General features: G+C 37.9%; 1 protein-coding gene across 2 annotated transcripts in view; it reads right to left on the bottom strand.

The window, feature by feature from the left end:
* Window positions 1-4579: 4579 nt before the first annotated feature.
* The window catches only part of BTAF1 (B-TFIID TATA-box binding protein associated factor 1), a 119114-nt gene continuing 105700 nt past the window's right edge, over window positions 4580-17993 (bottom strand). For both annotated transcript variants that reach the window (XM_069099223.1, XM_069099224.1), the window contains exons 35-38: window positions 14128-14339; window positions 12152-12311; window positions 11085-11255; window positions 4580-8749 (exon numbers count right to left, since the gene is read on the bottom strand). In XM_069099223.1, coding sequence (XP_068955324.1) covers window positions 8603-8749; window positions 11085-11255; window positions 12152-12311; window positions 14128-14339 — 690 coding nt within the window. In that variant the 3' untranslated portion in view covers window positions 4580-8602. The remainder of the gene's footprint in view (window positions 8750-11084; window positions 11256-12151; window positions 12312-14127; window positions 14340-17993) is intronic.

The following is a 17993-nucleotide window of genomic DNA, read 5'->3' as shown; positions in this document are numbered from 1 at the left end:
GCCTAAACTGGCTGGCTTATATAAGCATTTAATAATGTAAACTGAATTTTTTAGGATCTTGTGAATCTGACTGAAGGCTTTTAAATGAAAAAGCAATAGGAAGAAACATGCCTATATACATCTACTAAGCCAGATGATATTAATAATGATAAAAATAATAAGTGACAATAGTAATAGTCTAACATTTATATAGAACTCACTATGTGGTTAAGTGCTTTACAATTATTATCTGATTTGATCCTCACAGATGAAGTAGGTGTTAGTATTATCATGACTATGTCAGCATCAGTCTAGCTTAGTTTGGAGAAGTTCATAGCCAGACTGGCCACACCATCTCTTAAAAGAAAATCTGAATTGCATAGGGTTGCAATCTGTGACAATACCTATGCCCAACCAGTTAGAGGCAACTAGATGGCCCAGTGGATTTCAGCTGAGCCTGGAGTCTAGAAGACCAGAGATCAACATGGCCTCAGATGCCTACTAGCTGTGTGACCCTGGGCAAGTCACTTAACTTCTGCTTGTCTCAGTGTCCTCAACTGCAAAATACAGACAACAGTATCTACCTCAGGGGGTTGTTGAAGGGATCAGATCAGATAACTGTAATGTACTTAGCACAATGTCTGGCACATGATAAGCATCAAACATGATGTCAGCAATCAGGATTACTACCTACCTTTCCATTATAAATGACTCCGCTGTTCACAAGCCACATTAGTCTTTTCTCTGCTCCTCACATAGAACTGTACCTCCTTGGCCCCACGCGTTTGCCCCATTCATCTCCCATGGCTGGATCGTCCTTCCCCGTCTCTAACTCTTGGGCCTCCTCGCTCCCTCCAAAAAAACAATTCAAGCACCACTTTTTCTGTGTGAGGCCTCTCCTGGTTCCAGCTTGCTAGTGCTCTCCAATACTAACTACCTTGTATTTATTTTGGATTTATTCTGTATATAATTAAATGGGTATATGCTGCCCTCTAGAAACTGTCAGCAACTTGGGAATAGGGACGATTTAATTTTTGGAATTGGTATTCACAATGCCTAGATCATGGCCTATCACATGGTGGGTGTTACACAAATAATTATGTTGGTTGAACTTGTGATGGAAATGTCTTTAGTGAAAAGAAAAAGAACAGATTGGGGCGGGGGGAGGGCAGGAGGTAATGTATATTACAAAGACTTGTTTTTAAGAGGAAGTCGAGGGACTACAGGGATGAATCATAGTATAGGTCACTGGTGAAGGCCAACAAGAAGAGAAACAAGTGGTATTTTTGTGGAAGTATACTACAGATCATTAAAACAGAAAGAGAAAACAGGTGAGTTTTAGGAAAGATTACACACCTAACATGGGACAATTCTTAGGCATTTCTGGGAACTCTCTGCTGCAAGTGGTACAGATCCAAGGAATGACCTCTGAGAAACGCACTCATCTGGGGGCTGGGTCACCTAAGTTCGAGTTAGTTCTCCCCAGGGACCAAGGAAGAGTATGTCACTAGGTTTGGGGGAAAATGTTTGTATTTCTGCTCTTGATGTATCTTTGAGATAACTACCACTTTGTAAAAATCTAGGAAAAAAACAAACCCCAAATAAGACCAGTACAGCTTATAAAACCTGGACTTGCCTTAATGGCAACTTCATTTGTCAAAAGATGGAAGGAATGAAAAAGGAAATTCATAAGCAACACAAGAGATCAACAAAGGGGAGCTGGATGCTAAAAGTAACAATGATGGAAACTGTGGAAGTGACCATTCCCCACCTTAGAATTTATAAAATGGGGAAAATGGGCACAGTCTGACATTCAGCATAGATTGAGAGAACAAATTTCAAATGGATCAGAGAAACAGTAAGATCCCTTGACCTAAAATTCTACAGATAACATTGACTAAAAAGGGACAGGAAACTTGCATAGTTAATCAAAAGCTGGATTCAGGAAAAGGAAGACCTGGAGTCACCTCCTACCATGACATATACCAGCTGTGCGATTATCACCAAGTGCCCCTAGATTGGTCTCTAACATCATACACTGTAAAACAGTTGCTGATCTGCACTGATAAAAATAGTTTCTGTTTTGGGAGCTCCCGATGCTAGTGAAATCACAGGTTCAGACCAAAAAGATGGAATGAAATTAGAAGAAGCAAAGGGAAACAATTCCAATAAGGGAACAAATGCACTACCTGAGAGGCTGCAATGGACACACAAGGCTCTTCTATTTTAACTTTGATTTTAAGGATACGGTGTCAGAAGTGCTAAAGCTTATAAAATGCTTCAGGTGGTGACAAAAGATAAATGGAAGATGAAAGACTTTTTAAAGAAACCTATCTTGGGGATAGGAGGATGATCAAAACAAGAATAGAACTTCTGCTAGGGTGGATGGGATGGCAGAGGAAAAAGAACTAGACTCTTATTTTGTGTTCCTCCAGTAAGGCGAAAGATCTTCACACTATGAAGGATAAAACAAAAATGGCTAACAGGGAATGGAGAGTGATGTGTGAGGTTAAAAAAGCACCAAGTTCCCACAAACAACTTCAAGATTCCAGGCTTGTGTACACTACATCCCAGAGTAATAAACAAAACAAACAAAAAATGGTGGACATGATGGTGGAGAATTTGCCTTGGTAATCCAAAGACTCAAGAATACAGGTTAAATGGTGTAGTACTGGAGAAGTCACCCCGATTTTCAAAAAGACAGACAAATCTGCAAGTGATAAACCAGGAAACTTGGCTTTGATTGTTGACAGAAAACACTGAACCAGTTTTTAAAGGGATGATTTGCAAAGATTCAGCAAAGGAAACTGGGAACACAAGGAGGCATCATGGGCTTATTAATAACAGATTATGCCTAATGTTACTTCCAATTTGGATAGCTCCCTGAGGAGTAGATCAAGGGGATATTGTAGGATACCTAGATCTTAAAGAATTGACCAAAATTTCTTATACTATTCAGATTGAGAGGTGTGAGCCAGAGGAAGTCAAAGTCAGGTGGATTAAGAAGTGGTTGAATACCAGGTCTAAGAGTAGTCATAAGAGGATTGATAACATTTTAGGAGATGGAATTTTCCATGGATGTGCACTTGGCTCTGGACCCTTTTAACATTCAACATTTTATCAGTGACTTGGATGGAAACATATCCAATTTTACATTTGTCAAATCTGAAGACTACGTGAGGTTGAGAGGGACAGCTAATATGTTAGATGAGAGTCACAATGTAGGACCAGGGAGAGAAGTACTAAAGTGCATCTGGAGTTTGGTGTTTTAAGTGAATATTTTGAGAGGCTCATCAACCAAAATGGTGAAAAGCTTCTAGTTCATTTTATATGAAGATCAAGTGTAGTAATCAGGGATGTTTAGACAGAAGTGAAATGTTAACTATCTTCAAATATTTGAAGGGCTGTCACAATGAAAAGAGATTAGACTAGTCCTGCTTGGTCCCAAAGGGCAGAAGTATAGGAATAATGGGTGGCAAATATACTTAAGTTTGATATAAAGCAAGACTTCAGGGCAAAATGGAACCCAGACATCAGCAGAGAGGAATCCTACTTCAATTCACCTAGAAAAGAAGTTGCCAAGAACCAAAAGAAAAATCACAAACAGCCAAGCATCAATTCACATATCAAAAAACACTGGTTTTAAATTTGCTGGAATATTTACCGATGATAAAAATTAAAACGCTAGAATATGATGTAGCAGAAAAAAGGAAACTGGTTTGTCCTATGAAAGAACATTATGTAAAATTGAGCAATCCTCTTTTGTGACACAAGACACTTTATCAAGAACACAGACTTTCAGTCATTCCTCTGAAAAATAGTTTCACAGATATTTTAACATACACATTCATCAAACAAAAAAAAAAAACCCGAAACTAAACAAGGTAAACAAGTCCAAATAGTATTAATTCAATTCAATAAATATTTATTAAATGCCTACTATGTTTGTGCTAGGTATTGGGAAATACAAAGGCAAAAATAAAACAATCCCTAACCTCAAAGAACATACATTCTACTAGAAAGATAACAATATATACATACGTAAGAAAATACAAAATACTTATAAAAGCAAATATAAATCACTAAATGAGTGATGACAATGTTTATACACTATAAGAAATAGTACTTCCACCTTATGGAAGGGTTATCAAGGGAACAGAGGGAGATGGGGTGAGGGAGAGGGAGGAAAGGAGAGAATGAATCAGTTGGAGGGGAGTAGAAGAGGGATGCTAAAGGCTCCTAAACTATACTTTTATCTGGGCTGAACAAGGGAAGGATGGTAAAGATTACAATAAAAATAGAGTGTGGAAATTTAAATGAGGTGGAGGGGAGGGAAGCATCATATTAGGGGTAATAGGGAGAGGGTATCTGTATAAGAGCAACAACTGGGAATGGATTGTTTCAAGCAGAACAAGCTATACGGTATTCTGGTGATTTAAGGCCATGTAAGAGTATCTGATGGAGAAAATCAACAACTATAAAACTGAATGTTAATGGAATTAACACTAATGTGGAAGAAAGTTACAGAATGGATTGGAGAGAACAGACCACAACAATTTGTTACATACAAGAAACACACTTAAAACAGGGAAAACAAAGATTTAAGGTTCAGGGTTGAAACAACATTTATTATTATACTTCATCTGAATCCAAAGAAGGAGGTGCAATCATGATTCCTGGTAAGGCAATAGTAAAAATGATACTGTCAGGAGTGACAAACAGGGGGACTACATTATGCTTCAAGGCACCATAGAGAACAACATAGTATCAGCAAATGTATGTACAGCAAATGGCATAACTACTTAAAAGGAAAAATAAACTCCGATGCAGAGGAATGTGAGACATTAACCATAAGAGACTATCCTTTCAGAATTTAATAAATCTAACAGTAAAATAACAAGAGGGAAACTAGATTTGAATAGAGGACAGAAAAACTAATTTTGATAGGCCTACTGCAAATATCGGATGGGAATATTGATATACTTATTTTTCAGGATAATTGCACATTTACAAAAACTGAACACCTTGCCAGGGCACAAATATCATAAATAAACACAGAAAGGCAGCTATGTTAAACACATGCTTGAAACTACAGAACTGATCTTGCCAGCCAAAGTTATACGTAGACCTTGTAACCTGAGTATTAATATGCACCATGGAAAGGGCCCCTCTTTGAAAGGAAACAACTAATTTGCTTCTTAATGTGCTGTAGGACCCAAATAGCAATAGGGCATTTGAGGATATAAATGCATCTTCCCCTTAAAGGTAGTGGCACATTTTATAGCCTATAATTATTTGGGGGCTTCATTATTATAAAATTCTTACATATATGACCTGTTGTGGTATGAAGATGCAGCAGGGTATAATAATAGCTTTGATATGGTGTTTGATGGTTCACAAAAGTACCTTAAATCCATGTCATCTGCACCTCACAATAACCCTGTGAGAGGGGTGCTACAGATGTTATCTCTATTTTATGGATGAAGAGATTGCAGTTCAGAGATGTGGTGGTTCTATGCCCTGTGTTAAACAGCTAGTGAATGTCAGGAGCCATATCTGCACTCCAGTCTTTCCTGACTTTGGTTTAGTATCTTTTTCCATCTCATTGTATCCCCTCCTTCCTAAAGTCAGTCAATAAGCACTGTCTTAATCTTTTACTGTGTTAGGCACTGTGCTAGACTGCCCTGAATTTGGAGCCAGACAACTGGGTTCAAACTCCAGGTCTAATGTAACTTACTATTAAAATGACTATGGACAAGTCACTCCACCCCTTTTGACCTTAGTTTCCTCATCTGTAAAAAATAAAGGGAAGCTGGACTTTTGGTCTCTACAATCCTTTCCAATTCTATTTGAAAAGCTATCTTATAGAAAAGGGATGAGACAAGTTCTGTACTCCAGTGGGCAGAAGTAGGAGCAACAGATAATAAGCTATGGTCAGAAACACTTCCTAATGATTGGTACAGGCCACAACTGGATGGCTATCCCAAAGCAGCCGAGTTTCTCCTCCTGAGTCGGCTTCGAGGGCAGGCTACATGGGGATTTATTGGGCAGGCCTAGACAGATAGCCTCTGAAGTCTCTTCTCCTTTAAAGGATGATCCTAAGATTTAGAGATGGACCAGACATTAGACGTCATTAAATTAAACCTGTTTTTACAGATGGAAGAAAACTGAGGCCCATACCAGACAAAACACTTTGCTGCTCCAAGTCATTCTCAATAATTTAACATTTATTTAATGCATGCCTTAGATGCACCATTCCCCCTGTGTATCAGAAACACAGGTTTTACATAAGGAAGAAACAAATATTCTATCTCATTTCATTTCTGAAAAATGTTAGGTTTAATCTTCTCTGTACCTGAAAATACAATGACGTTTCTTATGTTTAGGTAACTGCAAAGGATAATGTGGGATAATTTAAAGGTCAAAAACTAGATGAACAAAAAAACCCTTAAATTTTCATAAATGATAATAAAGACATAATATTTTTTTTTTTTAAGCAACTGGGGTTAAGTAACTTGCTCAAGGTTACACGGCCAGTTACTCCTGGGTGTGGTGCTAAGTATGTGAACCCGGATTCGATCCCAGGTCATCCTGACTCTGGGGCCGGTGCTCTTACTCACCTGGCCGCCCCAAAGACATAATATTTTCAAGCACACTCATTGGCATCTAAGCTAACTCATGATGTAAAAATTCACATGTTTTATCTTTTGGTCCCCCCCCCCCGCTTTAATCTGTAGAGTACAAGTGATCAAAAGGCGATAAATAAGAACTCACACTTATATAAGACTAGGCTGGCAATGAGAGCTTTCTCCCAAAAGGACCCCATGAGGTAGAGAGTGGAAGTATTATCATCCTTTATTACAGATAAGGAAACCTGGAAGGTTTATGTAACTTGCCAAGATCACACAGGCAATACATGTGTGAGGTGAAATTCGAACCCCAGTGCACTGACTCCAAGCACATGGCCCTTTCTTCTATACCAAAATGCACTTTTAAGGAAAAAAGATTTTGAAGCTGCAATGAAACAAATTCTCAGAAACAATGTACTTGGATTAAGAACATAAAAAGATGGTTCAAAGCAATGTTTCAGCTCCAACCTTTTGATGAATATACAACTACACACATATTTATTTTGTATTTCCAATTTTATTTTTATTATTCTCTTATGGAATGCTAAATTTAACGTTACAATGTAGCCATAATAGCTACTGAAATGTGACAAATGTCCTCATCTAAATGCTGTCAAAACAGGCTAATGTTTTATGTTACTAAACAAAACACATGTGATTTTACACAGCAGAGGTCTGGTGGTCTTCAAACTGATGCCAAGTGCAAGGCAAGCCCCAAACCTCAGATAAACTGGAATTCTATACATATATATATACATTTATTCCATATATGTATTATGCAGACATGCATACATTTCTCCCTTTCTCTATGTCTGTGTTGAACATTTATAAAACTGTGTTTGTGTATATACATGCACATGTATATCTATAGACATACACTCCACCCTCCTCACTAAACTCTCTTTTATAACACTGTCTAGTGTAAAGCTAACATATCCTCTTTTCCAACAATTATTATTGCCCAATACAGTCACATGATTTTAGTGGCAGTACTCTACCCCTTGGGTATAGTGTAGGTATTTCTATGTATATAGATATGTCTATTCATGTATATCTATGTATATAAAGGAAACCTTTTCCTCAAGTCATGCACTAATATAGTAAACAGTCTTTTTTCAGCATAGGTTTTTGGAATTCTAAACAGTATAAAATCTAATTCTTGAAAAACTCCTATTTGTATACTTTTGTATACAATTTTTAGTTACAAAAAATATATTATATATATGTCTATTTATATTTATATACGATTGAAACCTAGTGAGTATATATGTTCTTTGAGTCAGGCTATATTCTAGCCTTTAGATAAATTAAAAAAGTACACCCTCTTAACAGGATGCAAAAGTGGCCTTAAAAAGCCCATTACCTGTATTTAGAATAGCCCATATTTATATTTTTAAAAAATTGACAAAATAATGTCAAAAAAATTTGCATTAAATATACAAAGGTTTGCATACAGATAGATATCTAGTTCAGTTCCTAACATTCTTCCTGGCTTCTAAGATTGACCAATATTAATGATGACTATCTTAAAATTATGGCTCATCTGAATTTCTGATAGTGAAAAATTCTATCATTTTTAAATCATAAAAACAAGTTCCATTTAAAAGGAAAAAATGTACACAAACAACCTAAAGGACTCATAGAAATGTTCCTGTACAAAGTGACTGTGTAACCCACGACATGCGGGCTCATTCCCAATGAGAACACCATTTGGTAGCATGTGTAAACCCTGTGTGGTTCCCCCTCTATCTGGGTCTCTTCAGTATATAAAAATGCAAACAACTTCACATTAAAGTTTAAGTTTTAATAACAGTGCAAAGTTTTGAGACAGATTAACTTGTTCCCCCCAGTGGAACAAGTTCCAGAATCATGCTGATTCTTTTTCCAATCTATTTACACAATGAGCTAAATGTTCTCCATAAACTTTGAAATTTGCTGAATATCAGCAGAAATGTAATTAATCTAGCAGCAGTTGCCTTAATGAGAAATGACAGTTATTTGAGAGAATGCATAAAATTTTCAAGACTGTACTCAGTGTCATATTGATCTTGATCCCAAAGATCACTGAGGTTCTCCAGGATTGATTTCATACTTGCTTTTCCAGAAGTTGTTGAGGTATTTGCTTTTTCCACTTTTCCATCCTTAAAGGAAAGTAAGAATGAAAATCACTTCAGAAATTAACCTAGTATTTCAAATATATTAAATTATTCTTTAACACTTCATTTCTTCATTGCTTTCTCTTTTAGTTTGTATCTGAATATACTATTGCATTCGGGGTTAGCCAACAGTATTGGCAACATTTCATTTTCCTATTAACTCCAGGGAGGCAGAGAAGTGCTGCTGCAGAAATATTACAAATCACACTTCTAATGACTCAAGTTTAGAGAATGTCCCAATTTTGTCCGCTGACTTTTTCATAGAATTTTAGAGTTGGAAGTCAGTTTAGAAGTCATCTAGAGTTCAGCCTCCCACAAGATGAAATCTCCCCTGTAACTTCCCTGACAGGTAGTCTCATCCACCTCAAACATTTTCAGTGGTAGGGAATTTTCTTACAAGTCAGCTTTTCCTATTGTTGGAAATGTCTGAACATTTCTTCTTATACTCAACCAAAATCAGCCTCCCTATAACTTCCATTCTTGGGTCCTAGTTTTACCATCTGGAATGCCTCTTCCCATGCAAATCCTTTAATGAAGTGGGTAGGAAATGAAAAGAAATACTTTTATAGACATTTATGAAAAAATGCCAAGTAGAATATGTGTAATACATCTTCTGAATGCAATCTTTTAAATGGAGTAAGATATCTATCATGTCCCACAAAAGTTCTCTTTTCTCTAGGCTAAACATTTCAAATTCTTTCATTCAGTCATTTTATGGCATATTTTCCAGTTGTACTCTATTCATTTTATTAATGTGTTTCCTGAATGTTGCATTTAGTACATACCACACCATATGTGGGGCCTGATGGTAGGCCTAAAGTACAATGAGATCACCCCACCTCTCTCCTTCCCTTCTGAATACTGCACCTCATCTGATGCACCTTAAGCTCAAACTTCACTTTTCTAGACTTTATATTGCACTGTTAGTTCAACTGAGCCCACAGTCCACTAACTACTGGCCCCAACCTCCATTCTTTTTTTATGAGCTGTTGTACAGAAACATCATCTCCATTTTGTACTTGTGCAAGTGATCATATGAACCCAAGAGTAGGACTTTATATTTATCATGCTTAAATCTCATATTATAAATGGCACACTGTTCTAGGCTGCTGACATCTTTGTTGTGCAACATTATTAGCTATCTCTTCTCTTCTAGCTTTATGTCATCTGCAAACCTGATGCCATCTATGGTTTCATCAACGTTCCTGAAAAAAAAATAGTTGAACAGTACAGGGTCAAGGCAGCTTTAATTGTCACACACTTTTCTTATGAATGAATATATGAATATGAATGAATGAATGAATATATGAATGAATGAACTATGAATGAATGAAAGAAAGAAAAAATTTATGAATTGCTACAAAGCACTGGGTTCAATGCTGGGATACAAACAGAAAAAAAGGGAGCTTTCCCTGATCTGAAGAAGCTCTAGCTGGGGAAGACAGCACATGCAGGGAAGTTCAGCTACAGGGTAGGGGTAAAGGACCAGCAGGGATGGAGTACACTGGAGGATCCTGACAGGCACCTTCAGTGGTGTAGGGAGGCGGATTATGTGAGATGAGAAAGGCCATGAAGAAGAATGCGTACATTGCTGGGTACTAGCATAGGATACTCAGAAAATATTTCATAATAGAATTAGTTTTTTTAATGTAAGAATTCTCAGTCAACAAAGTATTATGTATTAGTGAGTTTTTTTCTAGGAAAATGGAAGGAGCTCTACAATATGTAAAACTTCTTTGGAGTGATGTTCAATGCAAATACTGGGATTTGGTTTGCATTCTAATTTGGAGAACGGGAGCCTAAGACTCCCATTAGTGATATTAGTGAATATCTCTGATCCCCCGGTCTTCAGCTCACAAATATCTTGGCTCAAACATAACAAAGAAGACAAAACCAAGTGGAAATATCAGCTATGGAGGCCCTATGATATTTATCCAGCTTGTGTCTCTAGATACTGGAGCCCATTAAGAGCCAATAAGAAACAATAACAAAACACTGCTGTGTGAAGAGCTGCAAATCTCCAACAAGAAACAATCAAAATCTGACGAGCCTCAGGGCTTCTGCCCCAATGATCTCTCGGTTGCTAGGTAGGGGGTGATTAAAGTCATCAACCACATAGCAATGCTGCTAACATGTGATGCCTCAGTCAACCCTGAACAAAGTGTATTTTGTGAACAAATTTTCCCTATGCTGTCCTAACATGCCCTCACAGAAAATGAACCAGAACTGTGTTGACCAGGCTTCTTTGAACCCACCAACAGGTGACAAAATGAATGACATATTTTATGATTCATGACAAATTGAATAATAAATTTTTTACCTTGTCAAGGGTAAACAGGTCAAGAAGTTGATCAGTCCCCATGCTCTGCAGACTAGCATTCTCTTGGCTAATAACTGTATTTGCAATATTCATTTTGAATTTCTGCAAACCCATTATTTTCTCTTCCAGCGTTCCTCTTGTTATTAACCGATATACGTTAACAACTCGTTTCTTGGGGGGGGGAAAACTATAATTAACAGCTATAAATTACAGCATGAAAGATTCAACAGATTTACTAAAGCAACTATGAGGAATCTTTAGAGAAATGACAGTCAAATTTTTAAAAATTGTGATTAAGCTTTTGGGCAGCCACTTTTCTGTGTCTACAGATAGATTTCAATTTGTGTGAGGACTTTGCCTCTTATTTCTCTCAATTCTACCACAGAGTCAAATTTTCCCTATTTACTCACCTCTTGCTCTGGTGGGACGAGTCATATTTCTTAGGCTCAGTTATGGCAATTAAGAAGGATTAGGAATGAGTTGATGATCATACTGGGGGTGAGGGAGGGGAAAACAGGAACTGAGTTTGCTTCAGATATCATTGAATAATAGAGTCACAAGTATTCTAAATTTGATCAACTAAATTAGATCAAATTAGATATTCTATATTAGATCAAGTGGTGATAAAAGAGGCCCAAAATAGGAAGAGCATTGTCTTGTCATTCTAGTTTCTAGGACCTAAAAATGATCAGACTATGTGTTTAGAGCAGGACTTCTTAAACCCTTTCCACTCATGACCCCTTCAGTGCTTCTTAAGCACTGGGTTGTGACCCACAGTTTAAGAAGCTCTCAAAAGAAGATGACAGACCGTCAAGGAGAAGGTTCTACTGCCTTACTTTAAAGATGGGAGCCTAAGGCTCAGAGACGCTAGGTCTCACGGGAAATTAATGACAGAGCTGGGACTAGAACTCAAGTTTCTTGGCTCCTAGTCCAGGGCTTCTCTGTCCTACTGTTGCACATTGCAATTTTTAAAGCAAAGAGTTTAAAATGGGTTTACAACAATGTCAGGAACAGGAAATGAAATCACATCACAACATGTATGGCAACACTGCAAGGGGGCAGTTTACCTGGCCAATGCGATGTGCACGATCCATTGCTTGTAAGTCTCTCATAGGATTCCAGTCATGCTCAACAAATACAACTGTATCAGCTCCTGTTAAGTTAAGACCCAGTCCACCAACATGTGTCGTCAGTAAAAGAACATCTATGGATGGGTCATTGTTGAACCTAAACACATAAATTGAAGGAGGGAGAAGAGGAAAGAGAAAAATTAAAATATTTCTTCCTAAATCTACTACATACAATGTAAATTGCTTAATAAAAACTAAAAACAAGAAATAAGAACTTTGTTGACATTAAGTAAATATCTTCAAATCCTGTGAATCTAGTTAAATTTCTGAAACAAACAGCTGGAGTAGAACATGTTTTCTTTACAGAATTCTGTTCTCTATGAAAGCTCTTCACCGTGACCACCTCCCCTCAGTTCTCTCCAAGGCTATCTCCTCTGCCCTCCCTCTACTCTTCTCCCTTCCTCTTCTTGACCTCCTGACGAACCAGTGTAACTCCATGTTGTCCTCTTAGGCCCTTCCCTCCCTTATCCTATAACCAACCTTGGTCACGGATTACTCCCACTATCTCCTGCCTTCACTACTGTTCATGTACAGTTGAACACAGCTCAACAGAGCCTTCACTACAGCAACACAATCCTACACTTCCCTAAGTAAGTCATTATCCCACTCACCAGTGGATTTTCTAAACCTTTTCATCCCTCCTCAGGTCTGATATGGATCCCCTTTCAGCACCCCTAGAGAGAACTTTGTCTCCTATTTCCCTAGGGGGAAAAATGGAGGCCACTGTCAAGAGCTCCTCTTCATCTCCCTCAGATACCTTCTATCACTCTCTGCTCTTTTCCCCCAGGTCTCACATAAAGAAGTATCCATTCTCATTGTCCAGTCAAACCCTCCTACATACACAATCGATCCCATTCCATCTCTTCTTCTCCAACACTGTCTTTGTCACTCCCACTTTCTCACTCATCTTTAAGCTCCCTGTCTAGTACGTGATTCTCATTTCCCTTCACCTCAAAAAACCTCACTTGATCCATCCACTCTCCATTAGCTATCATCCTCTCTCCTGCTTTTCCTGGCTAACCTCCTCAAGAAGGTCGTCTACAACAGGTGCTACCACTTCTTTTTCTCTTGCTTCCTTGTTAATTCTACAGTATGTTTTCAGAGATCCTCATTCAGCTGAGGAATTCACTCTTTCCAGAGCTACCAGTGGTCTCTTAATTGCCAAAATGTAATGGCCTTTTCTCAATCCTTATTCTTTTTTAGCAATTGGGGTTAAGTAACTTGCTCAAGGTTACATGGCCAGTTATTTCTGGGTGTGGTGCTGAGTATCTGAGCCCAGATTTGATCCCCAGGTCATCCCAACACTGGAGCCAGTGCTCTTACTCGCTGAGCCACCTGGCTGCCCCTAAGCAATTGGGGTTAAGTAACTTGCTTAAGGTTACATGGCCAGGTGTTTCTGGGTGGGTGCTAAGTGTCTGAGCCTGGGATTCGATCTCCAGGTCATCCTGACACTGGAGCCGGTGCTCTTACTCGCTGTGCTACCTGGCCGCCCCAATCCTTATTCTTCTTGATCTCTCCGTTAGCACGTGACACTGCTGATCTGCCTTTTATCTTTAACACTCATCTCTCTAGGATTTTGTGACACTAGACTCTCTACTGGTTCTCTTCCACCCTCTCTGACATCTCCTCAGTCTCCTGTGCTGGATCTTCTTTCAGGCTACATTCCTTTTATTCTGTGTCATACATTCCCTGACTGAATAATACAATCAAGCTTTTTCGATGATGGTATGTTGTCCAAGAGACCTACTGAATACACATTTTTGTTAAATTATGCAAAGAAAACTCATTGATTCAGGTCAAGTTCATAAATACTTCCTCATCCAGAAGAGATTTGATGGAACGAAATTCATTTCTAAGGACTTTTATCTTCATTATGGCCTAACTTGTAATCTTCAAGCTTCAAAAACATTTACCGTGAGACAATGGAATGCCTTTGACCTGCAGGTATACTTCCATCTAGCCGCAGATATGTGACAGAGGGTAGGTGAGGTTTGAGAAGATCATGTTCTACTATGTCCAGCATGCTTTTGAGCTGGCAGAATATAAGTATCCTGTGCTGGGCCACAACAGCTTCTGTGCCACTCTCTGAAGTACCGGCGTTTCCCAAACCACAGTCTAGCAGCAGCTTTAAAAAAAGGTAGAAAAAGATGGGTCCAAGGGCAGCTCAATAAATATTGTTCATTAAGCTCATTTTGTAATAAATGTTTATCTCTACAATGAAAAACAGAAGTGACTTACCTGGCTCCTCAGACTCTCTTACAGTATATCCATACCAGATTATCTCTCTGGGCTGCAATGTCACCCTGGAGAATCTGGAACTAAGAGCTGCTCAGGCTTATCAGCCCATAGAATTTCCTGGTCCCCTCTTCAGGAGGGCACCTAACAGGCCTTTCTTCCCTTTCCTCAGTTCCTTGAGGCTCACTAGAGGGAACATATAGGTGCTCAATAAATGTCTGCTGCTGGTGGTGGTGATGATGATGATGATGATGCTCCGGGCAAAATAGTCCGTGCAGGAGCATCAAGGTATAGAGGGTATAAGAAAAAATCATGAAGCAGCTACATATAGAAAGGATTAAAAACTGCATGAAAGTAGGAAAGTAAAGAGTCATACACACATACTTCTCTTCCCAACTCAAACAGCTAACCTCTCTCAAAATAGCTTCATTTCCCTTTATGCCACTTTCTCTAAAACACAGGAATGAAAGATTCCCTGGTGAAAATAAAGTATGGATGATGAACCTCTGGAGAATTCAGGTTATAGGGAGGTAACCTCCACTTCTCCAAAGGTAATTATCAACACCCACATAGTCCTCAATGTTTGGCATGATTTCTGCATCTTATCACTGGCATCCTGGGATGTGACTCATTTACTGTGAATCTTCACAACTGCTTAATCCACAATGATTTGAATTGACACTTGTATTCTTGATATAGCACTTGGTATTACTTTTCTCAAATTCCTATGAATCTATGATCACTGACTGTTAGAGCCAGAAAGAAGCCTAGAGGTCATCTAGGCCAACTCCCTTATTTTAGACCTGAAGAAAACAGGCCCAGGGAAGAAGGCTAATAACTAATTTATATAAAGCTTTTAAATTTTGGAAAGTCTTTTATGAAAGGTAGAAATGACTTACATCAAATCACTTAGCCAAATAAACTAAGACTAGGTATCTCTAAAAATGTCTAGTTCAGTGCTTTTTCCTTCTTTGTAAACACTGGAGAGTCTCAGTCTTTCTGACTATATCTCAAGACATAGCAATATGATATGTCTACTTTCTGCGTCCAAAACAAAATTTAGAGGTAAAATGGTGCTTTCCTCATGACAAATATGAAATGCTTAGATGCACAGAATCTTAGGGGTTGGAAGAAATCTTCAAGGTTATTTAATCCAATATCTCAACAAATGCACTAATCTCCTCTTTAATGTTTCTGACAAGACCATCTAGACTATGTATTTTCCATGACAGTAATGATCACGGTTACACAAGGAAGTCACTGGACAGTTTACTTGAAAAGTTCTTACTTACATCAAGAAATTTGTCTCACTGTACCTTATTCCGATTCAATGGTCCTAGTTCTACTCTCTAGAGTTACATCATATTAGTCCAATCCCTCCTCCAAATAATAATCCTTCAGATACTTGAACAAAAGCTCTCATACTTCCCTATTTTTACAGGTTAAAAATCCCCATTGCTGACCCCTAAATATTCTGGATATGCTCTTCTGGATGAATCATTTTTCAGTGCCCCTCTTCAACATGTGAAACTTTAAAATATAGTGGAACTAGTAATACTTTCCTTGTTCTGGACAGTTTATTTATACTAACATTTTAAGGTGGCATTAATCTTTTTTGTGAGTCCCACCACTTTACTGGTTGATACAGAATTTTCAGTCATCTTGACCCACTACATACATATTCTTCATATGATCTGTTTTTAATCGGATCTCCCCCTATCCTGGATAGCTAATTGACTTTAAGGGCAATATTTTACTTTTCTCCCTAATGAATATGACTTGCACTCACATGCCCCTTATACGATTAGATTGATTTTATGTCTTTTTAAAATTGATTCTATTTACAATTAATTAATTTTGTTTTATAACTCTGCCTAATTCATGGCTCTTTGCCTCTGAACTTAATTCAGAATTTAGCTGGGCTGTAAAGAATTAAGTTTAAAAATCCAGTTCTACTGTTAATCACTATTTCATTCTTTGCTCAAGGAAATCCGTTATCCTTGAGGGATATGGGTGGATACCAAGGAGTCTGGTCTGGCACCACCAAGCTATCCTTGAAAAGATTTGCTGTACAAAGAAGTCTGGTCCACAATCTCTAACTTGCATTTGACTTTAACCTTGCAGGTGGACTCAAACAATGAACATTTCTTAGTCACAGGAAGAGACTGTTGCTAGCCCCTCATTCCCAATTTCCAATCAATCATACTGTCCCTCACACTTCAGCTCTGTAACTAATCACTGATGTTGCTATTCATGATATCAAACAATCATTTGTTCCCCCTGCCTATAAGCCCTATTCTTTGTTCTGTACTCCCCAAAATTATAAAAGAAGGCTAGCCCCCTCATTTGGGGTCTTAGCTTTGCTGAGGGAGCTGAGATCCTATTTACTGATAAATTCATGTTTAACTAGTAAACTTTATGTCCCAGTTTACCTTATTTTAACTTACACCCCTTTCTTTGTCTTTGCTTATACTATTTTCTACGTTTGGAATGCTCTGCCACCTTCATCTCTTGAACTCCTCCCTAATCTAGACACCAAATCCTCCAAGAAACCATTTCTCCTTCAGTGAGGCATCAAAGTGATACACTGGATTGAATGTTGGGCCTGGAGTGAGGAAGACCTTAGTTCAAATCCTGCCCTAAGTGACAAGTCATGTAACCTCTCTAGGCCTTCTTTTCCTCATCTGTAAAATGGGAATAATAATAGCACTTCCTTCCTCCCAGGATTGATTCTATTACCTGATGCATTTAGTTAATCCTCCAAACTCTGTACTTAATTGGACAGAAATGCCTTCCATGTTTTCCTCTAAGTTACATCCACTGACTGATTTCAGGAAAATTATTATAAAACTTTCTCTTGCTATCCTCTCTCCCTCAATCCCATTTTCTGAGAAGAGACTTGAAGAAAGATTTAAGAAAGGAGATATAATTAGAGATGTGCTATTTCTGTCCTGGGCCAGAAGTTTCACTCTTAATAGCTGAAAGGAACTGAGGAATGGGGAAAAAGGAATTATTGGGAAACCCTCCAGAGAGAATGACTGGGAATGTTCTTGACCTTTCTAAATTGAACAGTTCTAAACTTCAGAATTTCCAGATACTCCAGGGTAGGAAAGAGCCCCCTAAAATGATAATCCAGCATGGGTAATAACCTTTGGAGAAAGGAATTAATTTTTATACAGAAAAACTTTTTATAAAATACAAACAATTTTTCAATTGTGTGCTAATGAAAAGAGGTAGTTAAAACTTCAACACTTAAAATTTCATAAAATTTTCTGTTTTCCTGATATAACTTCATTTGACTTGTCATTATGTTTTTTAAAAGGTTATAGATGACCAAGCAAATATTTCCTCTAGAAAATTCTGAAAATCAAATGTCTCACTCTGTTTTCTCTTTCCTAGTTGACTATTTCTAGCTAGAGATCAAGCAGGGTTGATTAAGTAAAGGTTAAGTAAAAATTTAAAAAAAAATTAAATAAAAAAAAAAAAACTTGATTAAGTAAAATGCAACCTCTCAATTTGGCTTAAAATCTACCCCAATATCATA

Source organism: Petaurus breviceps, unplaced genomic scaffold (genome assembly GCF_028583685.1).
Source record: "Petaurus breviceps papuanus isolate PSGF00001 unplaced genomic scaffold, PetGlider_PUasm1.0 37, whole genome shotgun sequence".
Lineage (NCBI taxonomy): Eukaryota > Metazoa > Chordata > Mammalia > Diprotodontia > Petauridae > Petaurus > Petaurus breviceps.
The sequence above is the reverse complement of the archived record's forward strand: the minus strand, read 5'-3'. Positions and strand labels throughout refer to the sequence as shown.